The sequence below is a fragment of the Rhinoraja longicauda genome, chromosome 41 (assembly GCF_053455715.1).
Source record: "Rhinoraja longicauda isolate Sanriku21f chromosome 41, sRhiLon1.1, whole genome shotgun sequence".
In the NCBI taxonomy this organism is placed as follows: domain Eukaryota; kingdom Metazoa; phylum Chordata; class Chondrichthyes; order Rajiformes; family Arhynchobatidae; genus Rhinoraja; species Rhinoraja longicauda.
The window spans coordinates 4,798,581-4,824,748 of NC_135993.1; the positions used below are offsets into that span (position 1 = coordinate 4,798,581).

A 26,168-nucleotide genomic window follows, 5' to 3' on the forward strand; every position below is an offset into this window, starting at 1 on the left:
GAAACCCAGCAAGTTCACTCTGAGGAACTGGGGAGGGGGGTGGGGCAGAGATACAGACATTGTTGCTGAAGATAGACACAAAATGCTGGAGTAACTCAGCGGGACAGGCAGCATCTCTGGAGAGAAGGAATGGGTGACGTTTCGGGTCGAGACAATAGACAATAGACAATAGACAATAGGTGCAGGAGTAGGCCATTCAGCCCTTCGAGCCAGCACCGCCATTCAATGCGATCATGGCTGATCACTCTCAATCAGTACCCCGTTCCTGCCTTCTCCCCATACCCCCTCACTCCGCTATCCTTAAGAGCTCTATCCAGCTCTCTCTTGAAAGCATCCAACGAACTGGCCTCCACTGAGGCAGAGAATTCCACAGATTCACAACTCTCTGACTGAAAAAGTTCTTCCTCATCTCCGTTCTAAATGGCCTACCCCTTATTCTTAAACTGTGGCCCCTTGTTCTGGACTCCCCCAACATTGGGAACATGTTTCCTGCCTCTAATGTGTCCAATCCCCTAATTATCTTATATGTTTCAATAAGATCCCCACTCATCCTTCTAAATTCCAGTGTATACAAGCCTAATTGCTCCAGCCTTTCAACATACGACAGTCCCGCCATTCCGGGAATCAACCTAGTGAACCTACGCTGCACGCCCTCAATAGCAAGAATATCCTTCTTCAGACTGAGAGTGAGGGGGAGAGGGGGAAACGAGGGATATGGAAGGGTAAGGTGTGAAAACGAGCGAGCACAGGGGACGAAGTCGCTGATCGTCGGAGAGCAAGGGAAATGGGGGGGGGGGGGGGAGGTTCGAGGAGATGGTGGGGTCTGTTTGCTCACCCGATCCACAAAGCACTCTGCCACTTCGATAGGATCCTTGCTGCGTTCCAAGTCATCCAGGAGCTCACTGCAAAGACAAAGACCAGCGTTAGATTTCAGGTAGACACAAAATGCTGGAGTAACTCAGCGGGACAGGCGGCATCTCTGGAGAGAAGGAACGGGTGACGTTTCGGGTCGAGACCCTTCTTCGTTGGGACTGCGTTACATTTTAGTTTAGTTTGGAGATACAGCGTGGAAACGGATCCTTCGGCCGCCCGAGTCCGCGCTGACCAGCGATCCCCGCACAGTAACACTATCCTACACACACTGGTGGACAATTTTTTACATTCACACCAAGCCAATTAACCGACAAACCCGTACGTCTTTGGAGTGTGGGAGGAAACCGAAGATCTCGGACAAAACCCACGCAGGTCACGGGGAGAACGTACAAACTCCGTACAGACGGCGCCCGTAGTCGTGATGGAACCCGGGTCTCCGGCGTTGCATTCGCTGTAAGGCAGCAACTCTACCGCTGCGCCACCGTGACCGCCCTTCTCTCCAGACCCGTTGAGTTACTCCAGGGTTTCTTGTGTCTATCTTCGGTTCAAAACCAGCACCTGCAGTTCCTTCCAACTCACTTACTCCGCCCCTCTGCCTATCACTCCCCCCCCCCCCCACCTGTATCCACCCATCACTCTTTGCCCCCCTTTACCTGTTGAACTGATAGATGTCCTCGATGTTACAGAACAAGGTGTTCACCTCGTCGGGTTGCAGAGGGAGTTCCCCACAATCGATGATGCAGCCCAGGTAATCCTGAGGGTCACAGAGAGGGAGAAATTCAGAATAAAGTTTACTTTTGGGGGGAAAAAACGTTGGCAAGGGCATATTCGGAGTGCGGCTGGAAGATCGACAACTCGGTGAATGACACTCAGTGTAGGAAAAAAACTGCAGATGCTGGTTGAAATCGAAGGTAGGGCCTTCAGGCAGGCAGGAAGACAGGACCTCCCTACAGGACCTATACATCAGGAGGTGCAGATCCAGAGCAAGCAACATTATGAGGGACCCCTGCCACCCCAGCAACGGACTGTTCCAGCTGCTACGGTCAGGCAAACGCCTCCGCTGTCACGCTGTGAAAACGGAGAGGATGAGACGGAGTTTCTTCCCACAGGCCATCAGGACTGTTAACTATTATAAGTCGCGCACGGTGGCGCAGCGGTAGAGTTGCTGCCTTGCAGCGAATGCAGCGCCGGAGACTCAGGTTCGATCCCGACTACGGGCGCCGTCTGTACGGAGTTTGTACGTTCTCCCCGTGACCTGCGTGGGTTTTCTCCGAGATCTTCGGTTTCCTCCCACACTCCAAAGACGTGCAGGTACGTAGGTTAATTGGCTGGGTAAATGTAAAAATTGTCCCTAGTGTGTGTAGGATAGTGTTAATGTGCGGGGATCGCTGGGCGGCGCGGACTCGGTGGGCCGAAGGGCCTGTTTCCGCGCTGTATCTCTAAATCTAAAAAAATTCCAGGGACTAAATTTTTTATTCTGTATTAATTCGAATTTATATGGTGTAATTGTAATTTTGTTTGCACAATCCGCAGGCATTGCCACTTTCATTTCACTGCACATCGTGTATGTGTATGTGACAAATAAACTTGACTTGATTTGAAATACTGGAGTAACTCAGCGGGTCAGGCAGCATCTCGGGAGAGAAGGAATGGGTGACGTTTCGGGTTGAGACCCAAGGGTCTCGACCCGAAACGTCACCCATTCCTTCTCTCCCAAGATGCTGCCTGGCCCGCTGAGTTACTCCACCATTTTGTGTCTACCTACAGTGAAAGACACTCTTTGGCCTGCCCAAACCTTTCGTTGGTCAGGGACAGTTTCTTCCCAGCTGTTTGTCAGGCAAACATAGAAACATAGAAAATAGGTGCAGGAGTAGGCCATTCGGCCCTTCGAGCCATTCAACATGATCTGGGCTGATCATCCAGAATCAGTACCCCGTTCCTGCTTTCTCCCCGTATCCCTTGATTCCGTTAGCCCGAAGAGCTAAATCTAACTCTCTCTTGGGCAACCGGAACCATCCTCTCAATAGACAATAGACGGAGTAGGCCATTCAGCCCTTCGAGCCAGCACCGCCATTCAATGTGATCACGGCTGATCATTCTCAATCAGTACCCCGTTCCTGCTTTCTCCCCATACGCCCTGACTCCGCTATCCTTAAGAGCTCTATCTAGCTCTCTCTTGGGCAACCGGAACCATCCTCTCAATAGACAATAGACAATAGGTGCAGGAGGAGGCCATTCGGCCCTTCGAGCCAGCACCACCATTCAATGTGATCATGGCTGATCATTCTCAATCAGTACCCCGTTCCTGCCTTCTCCCCATACCCCCTGACTCCGCTATCCTTAAGAGCTCTATCTAGCTCTCTCTTGAATGCATTCAGAGAATTGGCCTCCACTGCTTTCTGAGGCAGAGAATTCCACAGATTCACAACTCTCCGACTGGAGAGCATCCTCATGTTCATAAGTGATAGGAGCAGACTTAGGCCATTCTGCCCATCAAGTCTACTCCGCCATTGAATCACGGCTGATCTATCTCTCCCTCCTAACCCCAATCTCTTGCCTTCTCCCCATAACCCCTGACACTGTACTAATCAAGAATCTATCTACCTCTGCCATAAAAATATCCATTGATTTTGCCTCCACAGCCTTCTGTGGCAATGAATCCCACAGATTCACCACCCTCAGACTAAAGAGCTGCCATCTACCTCATTGGATACCCTCGGACTATCTTGAGTTTAGTTTAGTTTAGAGATACAGGCCCTGTGGCCCACCGAGTCGGTACCGACCAGCAATCACCGTACACAAGCACTATCCTACACACGAGGGACGATTAACAGAGGCCGATTAACCTACAAGCCTGTACATGTTTGGGGTGTGGGAGGAGACCAGAGCACCCGGAGAAAACCCACGCAGGTCACGGGGAGAACGTACAAACTCCGTACAGACAGCACCTGTATATCATATCATATCATATATATACAGCCGGAAACAGGCCTTTTCGGCCCACCAAGTCCATGCTGCCCAGCGATCCCCGTACATTAACACTATCCTACACCCACTAGGGACAATTTTTACGTTTACCCAGCCAATTAACCTACATACCTGTACGTCTTTGGAGTGTGGGAGGAAACCGAAGATCTCGGAGAAAACCCACGCAGGTCACGGGGAGAACGTACAAACTCCTTACAGTGCAGCACCCGTAGTCAGGATCGAACCTGAGTCTCCGGCGCTGCATTCGCTGTAAAGCAGCAACTCTACCGCTGCGCTACCGTGCCCACTCCCTTTAATGGGACTGACTTTACTGGACTTCATCTTGCACTAAACGTTATTCCCTTTATCCTGTATCTGCACACGCGATTGTAATCATACACGGTCTTTTGGCTGACCGGTTAGCACGCAACAGAAAGGTTTTTTTTGCATTCTATCCCGGGTACACGTGACAATAAACGAAACTAAACCTTGGCCTCCCCTCGCCAGCTGCCCCAGGTTGCGTGATGGAGCCCCTGCGTGGAATCAAGGGAGCCGTGAACAGATTAAATGTCTGGCATTCTTCACACGACAAAATGAAACATCGAGTGGAATGCGAAACATCTGGGCTGAGACGCTGACTAGCACGGGTCAGTGGGGGCTGGGCTGACCCAGATGTTAACTCCATGAGCTCCAGCAGGGTCACACGGAGGGGGGGAGGGGGTGAGGGGGTGAGGGGGTAAGATAGGGGGGAGATATGGGGAACAGCCCCTCTGCCCACCACAATGTGGACCTCACAGTCGGTCGCCAATCTCCCTGCCCGATCCCGGCGATCCCACCTCTAAGCCTCTTGCTAAAATATGTTAGTTTCGAGATGCAGAACGGAAACAGGCCCTTCGGCCCTTCCAGTCCACGCCAACCATCGTTCAATCCAACCACGGCATTTACAGTAGTTTCGACCATACAACCACGACCTGTAGTGTAGAGGAACAGCACGGAAATAGGTCCACCCCGATGGCTGATCACCCATCTGAAGAAGGGTCTCGAAACGTCGCCCATTCCTTCTCTCCCGAGATGCTGCCTGACCTGCTGAGTTACCCCAGGATTTTGTGAATAAACCAGTTCACACTAGCTCTGTGCAATCCCACTGCCTCATCCACTCCTGTAAAGCTTCACGCGTTGGACGACTGATATTCCAGCTCAATAAAATATTCTGACCCAAATCAAGCCTCACGAAAGGGTGACATGGAGGCACATGGTTCGGGTTCGATCCTGACTACGGGTGCTGTCTGTACGGAGTTTGTACGCTCTCCCCGTGACCTGCGTGGGTTTTCTCCGGGTGCTCCGGTTTTCTCCCACACTCCAAAGAGGTTACAGGTTTGTAGGTTTATTGGCTTCAGTTAAAATTGTAAATCGTCCCTAGTGTGAAGCATAGTGTTGGTATGCGGGGATCGCTGGTCGGTGCGGACTCGATGGGCCGAAGGGCCTGTTTCCGAGCTGTATCTCTAATGTCTAAAGTAAAGACTGTCCACCCTATTTGTACCTCCCATCATTGTATATATTTCATTTAGGGCGCAGTGGTAGAGTTGCTGCCTTACAGCGCTTACAGTACCAGAGACCCGGGTTTGATCCCGACTACGGGCGCTGTCTGTACGGAGTTTGCACGTTCTCCCCGTGACCTGCGTGGGTTTTCTCGGAGATCTTCGGTTTCCTCCCACACTCCAAAGACGTACAGGTTTGTCGGTTAATTGGCTTGGTATAAATGTAAATCGTCCCGAGTGTGTGTAGGAGAGTGTTAGTGTGCGGGGATCGCTGGTCAGCACAGACTCGGTGGGTCGAAGGGCCTGTTTTCGTGCTGTATCTCCAAACTAAACTGAAAAAAAAAATCAGGTTTCCCTCAACCTGCGAAAAAGGTTCTGACTGTCTACCCCTATTTTTATGCCACATAATTTCATATACTTCTATCATGTCTCCCCTCGGCTCCCACGCTCCAGAGGAAATAATCCAAGTTTGTCCAATCTCTCTCCTTGTAGCTAATTCTCTCTAACCCAGGCACCTTTCTGGTAAACCTCCTCTGTACCCTCTCCAAAGCATCCACATCCTTCCTGCAATGGGGCGACCAGAACTGGGCACAATACTCCAGGTGCGGCCTAACCAAAGTCTTCACTCATTAGGTTGCCGACTGTCCCGTGTTAGCCGGGACATCCTGTAATTTGGGCTAAATTGGTTTGTCACATACAGGATTGCCCTTGTCCCGTATTAGAACCGGACGCTGTAGGCCCGGGTGCTGTAGGCCCGGGCGCTGTAGGTCCGGACAGTGTGGGTCCGGATACTGTAGGTCCGGACAGTGTAGGTCCAGACAGTGTAGGTCCGTACACTGTAGGTTCGGACACTGTAGGTCCGGACAGTGTGGGTCGGGATACTGTAGGTTCGGACACTGTAGGTCCGGACAGTGTAGGTCCGGACAGTGTGGGTCCGGATACTGTAGGTTCGGACACTGTAGGTCCGGATACTGTAGGTCCGGACACTGTGGGTCCGGACACTGTGGGTCCGGACACTGTGGGTCCGGACAGTGTGGGTCCGGATACTGTAGGTCTGGACAGTGTAGGTCCGGACAGTGTGGGTCCGGATACTGTAGGTCTGGACAGTGTAGGTCCGGACAGTGTAGGTCCGGACACTGTAGGTCCGGACAGTGTGAGTCCGGACAGTGTGGGTCCGAACACTGTAGGTCCGTACACTGTAGGTCCGGACACTGTAGGTCTGGACAGTGTAGGTCCGGACACTGTAGGTCTGGACAGTGTAGGTCCGGACAGTGTAGGTCCGGACAGTGTAGGTCTGCACAGTGTACACCCGGAGCCCTGGGTGCTGCCTAACAGAGGTTGCATAGCAACCCGCCTCCCGGCCTGGGCGGCCGCCATTGTTGGAGCGGAAGTACGTGGCCCCTGGCTGTGTGAGATCACATGGGGCGTGGGGCGGTGACATCACCTTGTCCCTTATTTGGGAGTGAGATAGTTGGCACCCCTATCACTCAGGGTCAGTGTCTCGACCCAAAAGGTCTTCCATTCCCTTTCTCCAGAGATGCTGCCCGACCCACTAAGTTACTCCAGCATTTTGTGTCAGTGTGTTGGAATTCACAATCCCTCCCTCCCTCCCACTCTCTGTTTGTTTTACAACTTGTTTTACGACTCCACCAGTGGCCAGCCTTCCTTGGGAAATCATGAGAGCCTCGTGTCTCATGAGAAGATGTTTGTTCTCTCTCCCGCCTGTGACCTGGAGCGGCCTGCTCTCCCACACATTCCCATCCAATCCCGGCCCCGACGATCCAGCCAAACGCCCCAGGGTCCGAGGTCAAACCCAACGCCGTTAAAACATGGCCCCTCCGCGTCAACAGGACACTTCCAGGTCAGAGGTCACCCGCTCTCCCATGGTAACCACATTGAGCCCGGTTGTCAAGCAGAGACTTGGCCTTCTTGTTAAACGCTCCTCTGCATTCTCATGAGGCTGTGTAAACACAGTTGACAGATTGAGGCCAGTTATGGATGTCTTGGGTTTTGGGTGCGTTGACTTTAATACTGATTGCGTGAGCTTTACTGATTCAGATTCCCTCTCCTGCAATGGGCCAGCCATGATCTTATATGCCCACACACAACCAGACTCAGGAAAAGCTTCTTCTTCTCTGTTTAGGAATAGGAAGGAACTGCAGATGCTGATTTAAACCGAAGAGAGACACAAAATGCTGGAGTAACTCAGCGGGACAGGCAGCATCTCTGGAGAGAAGGAATGGGTGACGTTTCGGCTCATAGAAGGAAAGGGGATCTCGACCTGAAACGTCACCCATTCCTTCTATCCAGAGATGCTGCCTGTCCCGTTGAGTTACTCCAGCATTTTGTGTCTAGCTTCCTCTCTGTTTCGTATAGTCTAGAGATACTGCACAGAAGCAGGCCCTTCGGCCCACCGACTCCGCGCTGACCAGCGATCCTCGCACATTAACACTATCCTGTTGGTCTGAAGAAGGGTGTCGACCCGAAACGTCACCCGTTCGCTCTCTCCAGAGATGCTGCCTGTCCCGCCCAGTTACTCCAGCATTTTGCTTGTGTCGATGACAAATTAGTTTAGTCATGTTGCGGTTTCACGAACACTCAAGCTGAGGCTCGGAGTGGGCAGTGGGAACGACTGGAGGCTTTGGGAAGATGGAAGGGGGGGGGGGGAATAGTCTTGGGAAAACAATGGGAATTCCCGGCGGATTTTACGCACCCGGATCTGAGCCAAGGTTGACAGAGTCCAGCTGATCGGGGATCGTGCCTCAGTCAGCAAGGAAATACATGAGGCAGCTGTACTCTGCTGCAGTTACCAGTGCCGTTAACCAAATATGATTGATCACTCTGAAAGAAGTTTTAATTAAGTTGCAGTGGAAGGCAGTGGAGGCCAATTCTCTGAATGTATTCAAGAGAGAGCTAGATAGAGCTCTTAAGGATAGCGGAGTCAGGGGGTATGGGGAGAAGGCAGGAACGGGGTACTGATTGAGAATGATCAGCCATGATCACATTGCATGGCGGTGCGGGCTCGAAGGGCCGAATGGCCTCCTCCTGCACCTATTGTCTATTGCTCTCATGCATAAATGCGCAAAGCAGCCACTGAAACGAGGCCTTGTAATGAGAAGAACTTCATCTCAGCAAAATAGCCGGCAGAGCCGCTGCCTCAGGGCGCCAGAGACCCCGGTTCGATCCTGGCCTTGGGTGCTGTCTTTGTGCGTTCTCCCTGTGACCATGTGGATTTCCTAACAGGTGCCGCCAGTTTCCTCCCACATCCCAAAGTAGTTGAGGTTGGTGGGGGCAATTGCCCCTCGTGTGAGGGGTTGAATCCGAAGAGAGGGAGAGAGGTTGAGGGGATGCGGGGAGATGGGGAAATGGCCCGGAGAGTGCCTCTGAGGATCCTTCAGTGCTTCTACTCTGGGGCTGTAGAGAGCATCCTGTCCGGCAACATCACAGTCTGGTTTGGGAACAGCTCTGCCCAGGACAGGATGGCCCTGCAGAGAGTAGTGCGTTCAGCAGAACGCACCATGGGAACTACACTCATCCCCCTGCAGGACCTATACATCAGGAGGTGCAGATCCAGAGCAAGTAAGATTATGGGGGACCCCTACCACCCCAGTAACGGACTGTTCCAGCTGCTACGGTCAGGCAAACACCTCCGCTGTCACGCTGTGAAAACGGAGAGGATGAGACGGAGTTTCTTCCCACAGGCCATCAGGACTGTCAACTTTTATAACTCCAGAGACTACATTCTGTCTGCACTATAGTAACTTTATTCACTTTATTTATATGCTGTAACTGTAATTCTTTTTTGTGCACAATCCGCGCAGGCATTGCCACCTTCATTTCACTGCACATCGTGTATGTGTATGTGACAAATAAACTTGACTTGACTTGACTTGCCAAAGATGTGCGGGTTTGTAAGTTAATCGGCCCTCTGTAAAATTGTCCCTAGTGTGCAGGGAGTGGATGAGAAAGTGGGATAGAAACATAGAAATATAGAAAATAGGTGCAGGAGGAGGTCATTTGGCCCTTCGAGCTAGCACCGCCATTCATTGTGATCATGGCTGATCATCCACAATCAGTAACCCGTGTCTGCTTTCTCCCCATATCCCTTGATTCCGCTAGCCCCAAGAGCTCTATCTAATTCTCTTTTAAATTCATCCAGTATATCGGCCTCCACTGCCCTCTGTGGTAGAGAATTCCACAAATTCACAACTCTCTGGGTGAAAAAGTTTTTCTCACCTCTGTTTTAAATGGTTTCCCCTTTATTCTTAGACTGTGTGGTCCCTGGTTCTGGACTCCCCCAACATTGGGAACATTTTTCCTGCATCTAGCTTGTCCAGTCCTTTTATAATTTTATACGTTTCTATAAGATCCCCTCTCATCCTTCTAAATTCCAGTGAATACAAGCCCAGTCTTTCCAATCTTTCCTCGTATGACGATAGAGGATAATAGTGAACTAGTGTGAACGGGTGATCGATGATCGGAGTGGACTCAGTGGAACAAAGGGCCTGCTTCCATGCCTATTCTTTCAACCAGTCAACCAAAACAAGACACAAAGTGTTGGCGTAATTCAGTGGGTCAGGCAACACCTCTGGAGAACATGGATAGGTGATGTTTTGAGTCAGATGCCTTCTTGAGAAGTGTTGAGTGAAACATCATCTATCCATGTGTAGGAAGGAACTGCAGACGCTGGTTTACACCGGAGATAGACACAAAGTGCTGGAGTAACTCAGCGGGGCAGGCAGCATCTCTGGAGAGAAGGAACGGGTGACGTTTGGTGTTGAATCCCTTTTCGACCCAAAACGTCACCCATTCCTTCTATCCAGAGAGGCTGCCTGACCCACTGAGTTACTCCAGCACTTTGGGTCTCTTTTTGTAAACCAGCATCTGCACTTCCTTGTGTCTTCAATCAGCCAATCCATCAATCAATCTCCATTGAAGGCAAAAACACTTAATTTAAAGCTTGCAGTGGTTTGGTGCTTTTAATTAAAATTAGTGCGTCTGATTAAAAAGACACAAAGTGCTGGCATAATTCAAAAGGTCAGGCAGCAGGGAACATGGATAGGTGACGTTTCAGATCAAGAGACCTTTGTCAAAAGTGCTGAGTTACTCCAGCGACTTGTGTCTTATTTTCTAAACCAGCATCTGCAGTACCTTGTGCCTCGAATCGATCAATTAAACAATAGATCAATCAATCAATCAATCTCCAGTGCACTGAAGGCAGTAACACTATTGATCAGTTCAAATATCCGTACATTGTGGACAGCTTGATTGGAATCATGTATTGTCTTTCTGCTGACTGGATCGCATGCAACAAAAAAGCTTCTCACTGTACCTCGGTACACATGACAATAAACTAAACTGGACTTTAAAAATTGGGCCAAATCCTGGTGACTCTTGCACGAGGCCTCAGTGGGCTATTTTTAGGTTTTTAGTTTAGTTTGGAGATACAGGCCCTTCGGCCCACGGAGTCCACACCGACCAGCGATCCCCGCACACTAATGCTATCCTACACACACTGGGGACAATTTTACAATTTTACCAAGCCAACTAACCCACAAACCTGTGCGTCTTTGGAGTGTGGGAGGAAACCAGAGATCCTCCAGAGATATACATTAATGAATTGGATGAAGGTATTAAAAGTACCATTAGCAAATTTGCAGATGATACAAAGCTGGGTGGGAGTGTGAACTGTGAGGAAGATGCTATGAGGTTGCAGGGTGACTTGGACAGGTTGTGTGAGTGGGCGGATGCATGGCAGATGCAGTTTAATGTGGATAAGTGTGAGGTTATCCACTTTGCTGGTAAGAATAGGAAGGCAGATTATTATCTGAATGGTGTCAAGTTAGGAAAAGGGGACATACAACGTGATCTGGGTGTCCTAGTGCATCAGTCACTGAAAGGAAGCATGCAGGTACAGCAGGCAGTGAAGAAGGCCAATGGAATGTGGGCCTTCATAACAAGAGGAGTTGAGTATAGGAGCAAAGAGGTCCTTCTGCAGTTGTACAGGGCCCTAGTGAGACCACACCTGGAGTACTGTGTGCAGTTTTGGTCTCCAAATTTGAGGAGGGATATTCTTACTATTGAGGGCGTGCAGCTTAGGTTTACTAGGTTAATTCCCGGAATGGCGGGACTATCGTATGTTGAAAGACTGGAGTGACTAGGCTTGTATACACTTGAATTTAGAAGGATGAGAGCAGATCTCATCGAAACATATAAGATTATTAAGGGGTTGGACACGTTAGAGGCAGGAAACATGTTCACCAATGTTGGGGGAGTCCAGAACCAGGGGCCACAGTTTAAGAATAAGGGGTAGGCCATTTAGAACGGAGATGAGGAAAAACCTTTTCAGTCAGAGAGTTGTGAATCTGTGGAATTCTCTGCCTCAGAGGGCAGTGGAGGCCAATTCTCTGAATGCATTCAAGAGAGAGCTAGATAGAGCTCTTAAGGATAGCGGAGTCAGGGGGTATGGGGAGAAGGCAGGAACGGGGTACTGATTGTGAATGATCAGCCATGATCACATTGAATGGCGGTGCTGGCTCGAAGGGCCGAATGGCCTCCTCCTGCACCTATTGTCTATTGTCTATCCTGGAGAAAACCCACACAGGTCACGGGGAGAACGTACAAACGCCGTATGGGGCCCAATCCTGTAGTCGGGATTGAACCCGGGTACCTGGCGCTGTGAGGCAGCAACTCTACCGCTGTGCCACTGTGCTGCTTTACACACCTTATACTTAATCTGGCATTTTACTTACGTGACAATAAACTAAACCAAACTAAACAAATCAGAAGCGAGTGAGCTCCAGATGGGTTCCATATCTGGGAACGGACCGTGTTACATGGTCACAGAGACGGGGCCAGTGCAGGGAACAATCACAGATGATGATGCAGTGTTGATGTAAGTGCAATGAGGTTCAGTAATTAATAAGTGCTTTCCCCAGGAAGTGATCCCACTGGCTCCCTATTAGGAAGGGAGCTGTAAATGTTATTTAATCACTGCAGTTACATTCAACCAGAGAATGTTATTAAAGGTTCCCACAGCGCCAGGAGATGTAATTAACCCAAGACTGGGCTGTTTCTAACTCAGTCCACAACTCAGTAACATTCCATAAAACGACTGAATCACTGAAGCTTTTTTCTGCCCATTAAAATCGAAGGCTGGACACAACGCATGCCCCTCGTAGTGCGGCCTCCCTCAATAACGCCCCTCCCACAGTGCGGCGCTCCCATAATACCACCCCTCGCCCTACACCAACTGGAGAAATGGGTGACGTTTCGGGTCAAGACCCTTCTTCAGACAGAAGTATCTCTAGACTATACGAAACAGAGAGGAAGCTAGACACAAAATACTGGAGTAACTCAACGGGACAGGCAGCATCTCTGGAGAGAAGGAATGGGTGACGTTTCAGGTAAAGAACCCTTTCCTTCTATGAGCCGAAACGTCACCCATTCCTTCTCTCCAGAGATGCTGCCCGTCCCGCTGAGTTACTCCAGCTTTTTGTGTCCACCTTCGGTTTAAACCAGCATCTGGAGTTCCTTCCTACACGTCCCTCCTGAGATATGGGGCCCAAAACTGTTCACAATACTCCAAATGCAGTCTGACATATAAAGCCTCAGCATTGCATCCTTGCTTCTACATATCAGTCCCGGCTTTGAAAATGGAGTGAAATAGAAACATAGAAAATAGGTGCAGGAGGAGGCCATTTGGTCCTTCGAGCCAGCACCACATTCATTGTGATCATGGCTGATCATCCACAATCAGTAACAATCTGCCTTCTCACCATACCCCTTGATTCCGCTAGCCCCTAGAGCTCCATCTAACTCTCTTTTAAATTCATCCAGTGAATTGGCCTCCACTGCCCTCTGCGGCAGAGAATTCCACAAATTCACAACTCTCTGGGTGAAAATGTTTTCTTTTCACCTCAGTTTTAAATGGCCTACCAATTTATTCTTAGACTGTGTGTGGCCCCTGGTTCTGGTCTCCCCCGACATTGGGACCATTTTTCCTGCATCTAGCTTGTCCAGTCCTTTTATAATTTTATACGTTTCTATAAGATCCCCTCTCATCCTTCTAAATTCCAGTGAATACAAGCCCAGTCTAGCGTACGTTTGCATGTGGGCATGTACACTTTGCTAATCGGGGATGGTGTTTAGGTATGGCAATGCTCTACGGGACTGTATGTAAGAGAGGAATTTCACTGTGCATTTGTACATCAAACTATATCAAACTGTACAACTCCAACCCCTTCTGTCATGGGGTAGACTGAGACTGAGACTGTCCCCCCCTCACCCCCTTCAATCTTTGTACACCCTTTCCACTCGTCACTTTAATTTCATGTTTTATATATTATGTATTTTTGTGTTTTATGACGGTTGGCACATCAATTTCCCTCCAGGGATAAATAAAGTTCTATCGTATCGTATTGGACATAAAGAACCGTTGTGTTTGTCATGGTGAACAAGGCCCGAAGCCTGAGGCCTACCTCCACGATGCTCTTCAGATCCCTCACGTAGGCCCGCTCCGTCTCCACGATCTCCCTCACCACCCGCTCCACGTGCGACGGCTTGGTCTGGGGTTCCTTCCGCTCCGGAGGCCGCCCGCCGTCGTCCTGGGCGACGGGGCGGGGGGAGGGTGCCGGGCCCGGCTGTTCGGACGGAGCCTCGGCCTGGCCCACGGGCGTCAGGTGAAGGCTGATGTCGCTGCCGTGCGGCCCGGGGTTGCCGGGGGCGACGGGCGCCAGCGCGCCGCTGCTGCCGAAGGCGCTGTGGGTCTCCTGCAGCGAGGCGGAGGAGGCTGAAGAGCTGAGGCTGGCCGGACGCTCGCTGTCCGAGCAAACCGTGTTGACCGACGTGCAGCTGCCCGAGCTGCGGGCTGCCGACATCCCCCCCACCTCCGCCGACATCAGGCTGAGCGACGAGGCCGAGCTGGGCCGTGACGGGGCTGCGGGGCAAAGGGCAGAGGTCAGACACCACCCACACAGGCCCTTTGGCCCATCAACCATCTCCCATCCCAGCCAGTCCCAGTCAACAACATCAACCTAGACTCACACAGCCCAGAAGCAGATCATTCAGCCTATCGTACATGCCCCTATCCAATCTAGTCCCAGTCTAAGTTGGGCTCATGCAGCATGGAAACATAGAAACATAGAAAATAGGTGCAGGAGTAGGCCATTCGGCCCTTCGAGCCTGCACCGCCATTCAATACGATCATGGCTGATCATCCAACTCAGTATCCCGTACCTGCCTTCTCTCCATACCCCCTGATCCCTTTAGCCACAAGGGCCACATCTAACTCCCTCTTAAATATAGCCAATGAACTGGCCTCAACTACCTTCTGTGGCAGAGAATTCCACAGATTCACCACTCTGTGTGAAAAAAAACGTTCTCATCTCGGTCCTAAAAGACTTCCCCCTTATCCTTAAACTGTGACCCCTTGTTCTGGACTTCCCCAACATTGGGAACAATCTTCCTGCATCTAGCCTGTCCAACCCCTTAAGAATTTTGTAAGTTTCTATAAGATCCCCCCTCAATCTTCTAAATTCCAGTGAGTTCCTCTGGCAGCACTTTCCATACACCCACCACCCTCTCAGTGAAAAAGTTGCCCCTCAGGAGAATGGGGTTAGGCGGGAGAGATAGATCAGCCATGATTGAATGGTGGAGTAGACTTGATGGGTCGAATGGCCTAATTCTACTAATTAAATTAAATCTTTCCCTTCTCACCTTGAACCAATGTCCTCTGGTTCTTGATTCCCCAATGCTGGCAAAAAGACTGTGCATTCAATCTATCTATTATAATTTTATACACCTCTATAATATCACCTCCTCATCCTCCTGTGCTCCAAGGAACAAAGTCCTCGCCTGCCCAACCTCTCCCTGTTGTTCAGGCCCTGGATTCCCGCGACATCCTTGCATCTTTTCTGCACCCTTTCCTGCTCAATGGGATCTCATCTTTAGCAGAGTGACCAAAACTGTACGTAATATTTCAAGAGTATACACACACAAAGTGCTGGAGTAACTCAGCGGGTCAGGCAGCATCACTGGAGAAAACAAATGGGTGACGTTTCGGGTCGAGACCCTTCTTCAGACTGAGAGTCAGGGGAAAGGGAGACGAGAGATAAAGATAGTGAAAATAGAGAGATATAGAACAAATGATAGAGCTCTCAAGGATAGCGGAGTCATGGGGTATGGGGAGAAGGCAGGAACGGGGTACTGATTGAGAATGATCAGCCATGATCACATTGAATGGCGGTGCTGGCTCGAAGGGCCGAATGGCCTCCTCCTGCACCTATTGTCTATTGTCTAAATGAATGAAAGGCATGAAACAAATGAATGAAAGAATGGAAAGAGGGTGGCGCAGCGGTAGAGTTGCTGCCTTACAGCGAACGCAGTGCCGGAGACCCGGGTTCGATCCTGACCACGGGCGCCGTCTGTACGGAGTTTGTACGTTCTCCCCGTGACCTGCGTGGGTTTTCTCCGAGATCTTCGGTTTCCTCCCACAATCCAAAGACGTGCAGGTATGTAGGTTAATTGGCTTGGTACAAGTGCAAAATGTACCCCAGTGAGTGTAGGACAGTGTTGGTCGGTGTGGACTCGGTGGGACGAAGGGGCTGTTTATCTCAACTAAAATATGCAAAGAAAAAGTACCGATGTACTAAACTAAGTGATCCGATGGTGAAAGGAATGAACCAGCAAGGAAATAGTTAACGGCACTGTACTGTACTGCCGCCCCCTGCAGTGTGAAGCGGATTGTGAGTTAGCCAAACCCAGACACTCCATTACAAGCACAGTTTGACTAATCCATCCCATTCTAACTGATCCCATCTGCAAACGTGTAAGGTTGCAGGCACTGCTTGAGTTGTTTAAGGGCGATTAGTTTTCAGTGCATGTTCCCCACACCGGCAGGGCTGCAGTTAGCCCAGTCTCTTTTAGAAACATAGAAACAATAGACAATAGGTGCAGGAGGAGGCCATTCGGCCCTTCGAGCCAGCACCGCCATTCAATGTGATCATGGCTGATCATTCTCAATCAGTACCCCGTTCCTGCCTTCTCCCCGTACCCCCTGACTCCGCTATCCTTAAGAGCTCTATCTAGCTCTCTCTTGAATGCATTCAGAGAATTGGCCTCCACTGCCTTCTGAGGCAGAGAATTCCACACCTTCACAACTCTCTGACTGAAAAGGTTTTTCCTCATCTCAGTTCTAAAGAAAATAGGTGCAGGAGTAAGCCATTCGGCCCTTCGAGCCTGTACGCACCGCCATTCAATATGATCATGGCTGATCATCCAACTCAGTAACCTGTACCTGCCTTCTCTCCATACCCCCTGATCCCTTTAGCCACAAGGGCCACATCTAACTCCCTCTTAAATATAGCCAATGAACTGGCCTCAACTACCCTCTGTGGCAGAGAATTCCACGGATTCACCACTCTCTGTGTGAAAAAAAACGTTCTCATCTCGGTCCTAAAAGACTTCCCCCTTATCCTTAAACTGTGACCCCTGGTTCTGGACTTCCCCAACATCGGGAACAATCTTCCTTTCACAAATGGTCATCAGGCCACAAGGAATAGGAGTAGAATTAGGCCCATCAAGTCTACTCCGCCATTCAATCATGGCTGATCTATCTCTCCCTCCTCACCCCACTCTCCTGCCTTCTCCCCATAACCCCTGACACCCGCACTAATCAAGAATCTATCCATCTCTGCCTTTAAACTATCCACCGACTTGGCCTCCACAGCCTCCTGCGGCAAAGAGTTCCAGAGGTTCGCCACCCTCTGGGTAAATGGTGGCGGCAGGAGGATTTAATGAGCGAGCCTGGGAACTTGGCAAGACTGCACAGACGTTCCGGCCATCTGCTGGCGGGCAGCCAAGGCGGAACGGAGCTGAGGAATCCAGTGGTGGAGTTAGACGCTGGCTCGCTGCCAACTCAGCCAACTGAGCTGTCGCCCGCTCTGCCAACCGCTACAAGCACAGCCAGACGGGCCAGTGGGGCTCCTGTCTGCAACCATGCTGCGGAACCAACCAAGCTGCCAAGCCATCCATACAGCCAAACCAATCCTAGGTAGACGCTAAATGCTTCTTCAGACTGAAACGTCACCCATTCCTTCTCTCCAGAGATGCTGCCTGACCCGCTGAGTTACTCCAGCATTTTGTGATACCAAAGAATTGCAGACGCTGGTTTAAATCGAAAGGTAGACACAAAATGCTGGAGTATCTTAGCGGAGGGTTACGCTGCTGAGTTATTCCAGTACTTTGTGTCTTTTGAAAGGAACAGTGCCCATTTTGTGTTATTTATCATGCTTTTGAAGGAATAAAGCAGAGCAGTAGGAAGAAAGTAAATGTTGCTGCTGACATATGAAGCACAATTTACTGCGTGATGTGGTATCTGACCACAGGTATGTGAGTTCAGCCATAAGGTTGATTATAGTTCCCAGATGACTTCTGTTATGACATCAGTCTGAAGAAGGGTCTCGACCCGAAACGTCACCCATTCCTTCTCTCCAGGGATGCTGCCTGACCCGCTGAGTTACTCCAGCATTTTGTGAATAAATACCTTCCATTTGTACCATCAGCATCTGCAGTTATTTTCCCACATCTGCAATTCTTTCCTACACATGCTGTCGATCCAACAATGCAGCAAAAAAACAACCGTGCAGCCAGACCAGCCACGCAGCCAGACCAGCAGGTGCAGCAAGACCAGCCGTGCAGCCATGCTGTCAGACCAGCCATGCAGCCAGACCAGCCGTGCATCCAGAATAACCGTGCAGCCAGACCAGCAGTGCAGCCAGACCAGCAGTGCAGCCAGACCAGCCGTGCAGCCAGACCAGCCGTGCAGCCAGACCAGCCGTGCAGCCAGACCAGCAGTGCAGCCAGACCAGCCGTGCAGCGACCAGCCGTGCAGCCAGACCAATCGTGCAGCCAGACCAATCGTGCAGCCAGACCAACCGTGCAGCCAGACCAGCCGTGCAGCCAGACAAGCCGTGCAGCCAGACCAGCCGTGCAGCCAGACCAATCGTGCAGCCAGACCAACCGTGCAGCCAGACCAGCCGTGCAGCCAGACCAGCCGTGCAGCCAAACCAATCTCAGTGCTCCCTCATGCTGCAACCCCCCACACACCACCCATGCATCTGCAGCTGAGCAGCAGGTGCATTCCAATCACAGCTGCGTTCTTAGTAAGGAAGTTCGGTTTAGTTTGGAAGGGCGCAGTGGTAGAGTTGCTGCCTCACAGCGCCGGAGACCCGGGTTCGATCCCGACTACGGGCGCTGTCTGTACGTTCTCCCGGTGACCTGCGTGGGTTTCCTCCGGCTGCTCCGGGTTTATCTACTTCTGTCAAGTGTCCCCCTGAAACCCCCAGGGAGGGGAGCTGAATGCCAAACGCCTCCTCGAAATAAGGAGGAGATCTCTCAACGATGCTCAAGAGAGGGGCGTAGGGAGAGGCAGATAGAACAGCTGAGAGAGTCTAGAGGAGGTTTACAAGAACGATCCCAGGAATTAATGGGTGAACATACGATGAGTGTTTGTCGGCACTGGGCCTGTACTCGCTGGAATTTACAAGGATGAGGGGGACCTCATTGAAACTTACCAAATAGTGAGCGGCCTGGATAGAGTGGATGTGGAGAGGATGTTTCCACTAGTGGGAGAGTCTAGGACCAGAGGGCACAGCCTCAGAATTAAAGGACGTACCTTAAGAAAGCAGATGAGAAGGAATTTCTTTAGTCAAGGGTGGTAAATCTACAGAATTCATTGCCTGAGGAGGACAAGTCAATGGATATTTTTAAGGCAGAGGTTGATTAGTGCGGGTGTCAGGGGTTATGGGGGGAAGGCAGGAGAATGGGGTTGAGGGGGAGAGATAGATTGGCCATGGTTGAATGGTGGCCTGGCCGGGCCGATCCGTGCCGATGTCCCCTGGCCTGAGGGACCGGAGGGGTACGACACAGGTACCATGGCGGCGAGATTAAACCGGGCAAGTTTTAGTCCGTCTGAAGAAGGGTCTCGACCCGAAATGTCACCCATTCCTTCTCTCCTGAGATGCTGCCTGTCCCGCTGAGTTACTCCAGCCTCTTGTGAAATAAATACCTTCGATTTGTACCAGCATCTGCAGTTATCTATATACTAAAACTCTTGTTTGTTATCTTGTTTGTGACTGAACTTCGGCCAAAACGGGTCACGATAGCGCGACAATTTTAGGCCCACCTTACTCACCATCGTCACTTTAGTGATAATGCACGTCGTTTTTATTGAAACCGGTGTTATATTTTAAAAGTTATTCACATTTTAAAGTTTAAAAGGAGGGAAGGGGAGGGGGGGGGTTGAGGAGAGAGGGGAAGGGGGGTTGAGGAGAGAGGGGAGGGGAGGGAAGGAAGGGGGAGTGGGGGAGAATGGAGAGGGGGTTGAGGAGCGAGGGGAGGGGGGGAGGGAAGGAAGGGGAGGTGGGGGAGAAGGGAGGGGGGGTTGAGGAGAGAGGGCAAGGGGGAGGGGAGAGGAGGGGAGGGGGGAGTGGGGGAGGAGATGGGAGGGGGGTTGAGGAGAGAGGGGAGGGGGGAGGGAAGGAAGGGGGAGTGGGGGAAGAAGGGAGAGGGGAGGGGGGGTTGAGGAGAGAGGGGAGGGGGGGAGGGAAGGAAGGGGGAGTGGGGGAGAAGGGAGGGGGGGTTGAGGAGAGAGGGGAGGGGAGAGGGAAGGAAGGGGGAGTGGGGGAGGAGGGAGGGGGGGTTGAAGAGAGAGGTGAGGGGGGAGGGGAGAGGAGGGGAGGGGGGAGTGGGGGAGGAGAGGGGAGGGGGGGTTGAGGAGAGAGGTGAGGGGGAGGGGAGAGGAGGGGAGGGGGGGAGTGGGGGAGGAGAGGGGAGGGGGGGTTGAGGAGAGAGGTGAGGGGGGAGGGGAGAGGAGGGGAGGGGGGAGTGGGGGAGGAGAGGGGAGGGAGGGTTGAGGAGAGAGGGGAGGGGTGGGTGGGGAAGGACAGGGTGCTGCACCAATGCAGGAGAGGTTTGGGCCCAACGGGTCCACTTGGCCGGGCAAGGAACAGGAAGAGACCACCTTTACCTGCAGTCCCTCACCCGGGCGGGGTCTTCATTCGGCACAGCCCCCGGTCACAGCTGCCGCCGGTAATGGCGGCTCAATGGTGGCGGGCAGGACTAGTCCACCAGCACCTGTGTGCTTCCCTCCCCTCCTGCGAACCGCCTCGCATTTCACCGCATCTCACACTCCGCCGCATTTGAAGCTGCAGCATCGCAACTGTTCACAAAATAACCGCATCGCCTCAGAGCCGGGCGAGGAGGGGGATATACTGACTGTTGCCAGGCAACCGAACCAGAGAGATTTACTAATGTCAAGGATGGGGATGGCATGCATGTTTGTGTCACCCCGCTCCTGCCACGGTTTGTGTCAGCTCTGCCAGCGACCAACGGAACAAGTTTAGTGGTAACTGTTCAATCAACACCCAGAGTCTGAGCCGAAACGTCACCCATTCCTTCTCTCTGCCTGACCCTCCCATCAATATTTGTGTCTATCTTCAGTGTAGACCAGCGTCTGCCGTTCCTTCCTACACAAGAACCAACTCACGAGGACATGGGTTTCAGGAGAGAGGGGAAAAGATTTAATAGGAACCTATGGGGCAAATCTTTCCGCGCAGAGGGTGGTGGCTGCATGGAACGAGCTGCCGGAGGCGGGAGTTGAGGCAGGGACTATAACGACATTTAAAAGCCATTTGGACAGGTACATGGATAGGACGGCGCGGTGGCGCAGAGGTAGAGTTGCTGCCTTACAGCACCGGAGACCCGGGTTGGATACTGATCTCAGAGATACAGCATGGAAGCAGGCCCTTCGGCCCACCACATCCATGCCAACCGGCGATCCCTGAATGCTAGCACTACCCTGCACACAAGGGACAAGTTATAATTTTTACCAAAGCCAATTAACCTACAAACCAGTACGTCTTTGGAATGTGACAATAGACAATAGACAATAGGTGCAGGAGGAGGCCATTCGGCCCTTCGAGCCCTTCGGCCCTTGATTCCATTCAATGTGATCATGGCTGATCATGGCTGATCATTCTCAATCAGTACCCCGTTCCTGCCTTCTCCCCATACCCCCTGACTCCGCTATCCTTAAGAGCTCTATCTAGCTCTCTCTTGAATGCATTCAGAGAATTGGCCCCCACTGCCCTCTGAGGCAAAGAATTCCACAGATTCACAACTCTCTGACTGAATTTTTTTTTCCTCATCTCAGTTCTAAATGGCCTACCCCTTATTCTTAAACTGTGGCCCCTGGTTCTGGACTCCCCCAACATTGGGAACATGATCTCAGAGGTACAGCGTGGAAGCAGGCCCTTCGGCCCACCACATCCGTGCCAACCGGCGATCCGTGAATGCTGGCACTACCCTGCACACAAGGGACAGTTTATCATTTTTACCAAAGCCAATTAACCTACAAACCTGCACGTCTTTGGAGTGTGGGAGGAAACCGGAGCACCTGGGGAAAACCCGCGCGGTCACGGGGAGAACGTACAAACTCCGCACAGATAGCGCCCCGTGGTCAGGATCAAACCCGGGTCTCTGGCGCTGTAAGGCAGCAACTCTACCGCTGCGCCACCGTGCCGCCTCAAAGTTGTTTTGTTCAACGCTATCTATCTATGATCATAGGCACAGCTACAAAGTACCTAATGTGCAGGAAGGAACTGCAGATGCTGGTTTAAACCAAAGATAGACACAAAATGCTGGAGTAACTCAGTGGGACAGGCATTATAAGGGTCTCGACCGGAAACGTCACCCATTCCTTCTCTCCAGAGATGTTGAATTATGCAGGGGTCACAGTTTAAGAATAAAGGGTAAACCATTTAGGACTGAGATGAGGAAAAACATTTCCACCCAGAGAGTTGTGAATCGGTGGAATTCTCTGCCACAGACGGCAGTGGAGGCCAATTCACTGGATGTTTTCGAGAGAGAGTTAGATTTAGCTCTTAGGGCTAACGGAATCAAGGGATATGGGAAGAAAGCAGGAACGGGGTACTGATTTTTAGATGATCAGCCATGATCATATTGAATGGCGGTGCTGGCTGGAAGGGCCGAATGGCCTACTCCTGCACCTATTGTCTATGTTTCTACAGCTTTTTGTGTCCTTTCCTGGAAAGTACCTCCCAATCAGGGGTTACAGCATAAAAGGGGAAAGAAGGTGCTCCTGAATCTGGCAGAACGTGCTTTCGAGCTTTTGTATCTTCTGCCTAACGGGAGAGGGGAGGAGAGGGAATGACCAGAGTGTCAGAGGTCCTTGATTAAAATCAGTCTGAAGAAGGGTCTCGACCTGAAACGTCGCCCATTCCTTCTCTCCCGAGATGCTGCCTGACCCGCTGAGTTACTCCAGCATTTTGTGTCTACCTTGGGTATAAAATGCTGGAGTAACTCAGCAGGACAGGCAGCATCTCTGGAGAGAAGGAATGGGCGACGTTTTGAGTCGATGTTTCACAGGCAGGCAGTACCAGCAGATGGGAATAGGCAGCAGGGGTCTTGTTTAGTTCAATAGACAATAGACAATAGGTGCAGGAGGAGGCCATTCGGCCCTTCGAGCCAGCACCGCCATTCAATGTGATCATGGCTGATCATTCTCAATCAGTACCCCGTTTCCTGCCTTCTCCCCATACCCCCTGACTCCGCTATCCTTAAGAGCTCTATCTAGCTCTCTCTTGAATGCATTCAGAGAATTGGCCTCCACTGCCTTCTGAGGCAGAGAATTCCACAGATTCACAACTCTCTGACTGAAAAAGTTTTTCCTCTGTCTGGTGTGACCCCCCCCCCCCCTCCTCTTGCATCCCGACCAGCGATTCTCACGACATGTCTGTGCTCTCTGGGCCACTCTGCCTCCACTCCGGCAGTTTGTAGCCCAACAGTAGTGGCAGGAAATATGCTGCCTCTAGGTTGCCTCTCAAAGGGAAATGTCACGGTGCTAGTAAATGTCAGTATGTTTCCTGACACCTGACTGTATCCAGCACTTACACATCCACACTGTTTACAATCAGGGGTGGTTAATATTCAGCAGCAGTCGCTGAATGATGAGGTGGGGCTGCCATCTACCCCACAGCAGATTCATTTTCTTTAGTTTAGTTTCGAGAAACAGGCCCTTCGGCCCACTGAGCCCGTGCCGACCAGCGATCGCCACACACCAATACTATCCTACACACACTAGGTGCAATTTACAATTATACCAAAGCTAATGAACCTACATGCACAGAAAGCTCCCACGATCTGAGAGCATTTTAGTTTAGTTTAGTTTAGAGATAAAGCACAGGAACAGGCCCTTCGGCCCACCGAGTCCGCGCCGACCAGCGATCCCCGCACACTAACACTATCCTACACACACTAGGGGTAATTTACAATTTTACCGAAACCAATTAACCTACAAACCTGCACGTATTTGGAGTGTGGGAGAGAAACCGGAGGAAACCCACGCAGGTCACGGGGAGAACGTACAAGAAGCACCCGTTCAGACAGCGCCCGTAGTCAGGATCGAACCCGCATCTCTGGCGCTGTGAGGCAGCAACTCTACCGCTGCGCCACCATGCAACCCTTGCAGCATCCTGTAGGATTTTGCATGGCAAGAGATAAGGCCATGTGCAAAACACAAAGTGCTGGAGGAACCCAACAGGTCAAGCAGCATCTGTGGAGGGAATGGCCAAGTTACATTTCCGTGTTCGGGACCCTTGTTCAGACTGACCCTTCTTCACAAGGCGGGCGGCACGGCGGCTCAGCGTAGTAGAGTTGCTGCCTCACAGCACCAGAGGCCCGGTATCCTGACTACAGGTGCTGTCTGTGCGGAGTTTGCACGTTCTCCCCGCGACCACGCAGGTTTGCCCCGGGTGCTCCAGTTTCCCCCCCACTCTCCAAAGACGTACGGGTTTGTAGATGAATTGGCTTCGGTGAAATTTGGCAGGGATCGGCTGGTTGGTGCAGACTCGGTGGGCCAAAGGGCGTGTTTCCTCGCTGTATCTCTAAAATCTAAAGTAAAGACCTCCATAATTTTGCTTCAAGTAACTTTTAATTGTTATTTCCACCCTGTTGATTGCTACCCACCCCTGTCAACCTCTCCCAGTTTTCAGACCTACTGAACTACTATCTACCCCACTGGTATCTACCTCAGGCTCTCCTTGATCAGACTTTACTGCTTTACCTTGCACTAAATGTCATTCCCTTCTCATGTATCCAGTGTACATTGTAAATGGCTCGATTGTAACCATGTGTTGTCTTTCTCCTCACTGTGTCGCTTTTCACTGTACTGAGGGGAGGGGGGTGAAAGGGAGGGGGGATGGGGGGTGGGGGGGATGAGGGGATGGGATGAGGGAGAGAGAGTGAGGGGGGTGGGGGTGAGGGGGGTGGGCATGTGGGGTGGGCATGAGGGAGAGGGGGGGATGAGGGAGAGGAGGTGGGGATGAGGGGGGTGAGGGGATAGGGGGTGGGGGGGGATGAGGGGGTGGGGATATGGGGGTTGGGGATGAGGGAGGGGGGATGAGGGGATGGGATGAGGAGAGAGGGTGAGGCGGGGTGGGGGTGGGCATGTGGGGGTGGGGGAAGGGGGTGGGGATGGGGGGGTGGGGATGAGGGGGTGGGCATGTGGGGGTGGGCATGTGGGGGTGGGGATGTGGATGAGGGAGAGGGGGGATAAGGGAGAGGGGATGAGGGAGAGGGGGATGAGGGAGAGGGGGGGATGAGGGGATGGGATGAGGGAGAAGAGGGGTGAGGGGGTTGAGGGTGAGGCGGGTGGGGATGTGGGGGTGGGCATGTGGGGGTGGGCATGAGGGAGAGGGGGGATGAGGGAGAGGGGGGATGAGGGAGAGGGGGGGGGGATGAGGAGGAGGGGGGGATGAGGAGGGGGGGATGAGGGAGAGGGAGGACGAGGGAGAGTGGGGGGATGAGGGAGGAGGGGGGGGATGAGGGAGAGTGGGGGATGAGGGAGAGGGGGGGATGAGGGAGAGTGGGGGATGAGGGAGAGTGGTGAGGGGATGAGGGGGGGGGGGATGAGGGAGAGGGGGGGATGAGGGAGAGGGGGGATGAGGGAGAGGGGGGGATGAGGGAGAGGGAGGATGAGGGAGAGTGGGGGATGAGGGAGGGGGGGTGAGGGAGAGTGGGGGGATGAGGGAGAGTGGGGGATGAGGGAGAGGGGGGATGAGGGAGAGAGGTTGACGGTGAGGCGGGGTGGGTATGTGCGGGTGGGGATGAGGGGGGTGGGGATGAGGGGGGTGGGGATGAGGGGGGTGGGGTGAGTGAATTGAATTGAATAATTTTTATTAACCAAAAATGTACACATACAAGGAATGTGCCTTGGTGCTTTGCTCGCAAGTAACAACACGACATACAGTGAACAAATAAGAATTAAGTGTGTGTGTGGGATGAGTGTGTGTGTAGAACGTGTGTGTGTGTACAGTCTCATACGCTCACTGAGGTCTGTGTAAGTTGCATGTGTGTGTAGGTATGTGAATGGGAGAGGGCAATTGTGTGTGTGTGTGTGTGTCCGTCCTCCCCACCCCACCCCTCCCACACCGCCCCTCCCTCACCCCCGCCCCTCCCACAGCGCCCCCCTCACCCCCACCCCTCCCACACCGCCCCTCCCTCACCCCCACCCCTCCCACAGCGCCCCCCCTCACCCCCCCGCCCCTCCCTCACCGCCCCCTCCCCTCACCCCCCGCCCCTCCCACAGCGCCCCCTCACCCCCACCCCTCCCACACCGCCCCTCCCTCACCCCCGCCCCCTCCCTCACCCCCGCCCCCTCCCCCCCCCCCCCCTCCCGCCATGCTGTCCACTCCAACAGTGTGAGATCAT

The 26,168-nt window shown here is 52.2% G+C and overlaps 1 protein-coding gene across 1 annotated transcript in view; it reads right to left on the reverse strand.

Annotated features, from left to right (window-relative positions):
- plekhg2 (pleckstrin homology domain containing, family G (with RhoGef domain) member 2) overlaps positions 1 to 26,168 on the reverse strand; it is a 75,028-nt gene that overhangs the window by 37,637 nt on the left and 11,223 nt on the right. The window contains 3 exon segments of the mRNA XM_078430956.1: positions 836 to 902; positions 1,527 to 1,627; positions 13,859 to 14,316. Of these exon segments, the coding sequence (XP_078287082.1) occupies positions 836 to 902; positions 1,527 to 1,627; positions 13,859 to 14,316 (626 nt within the window).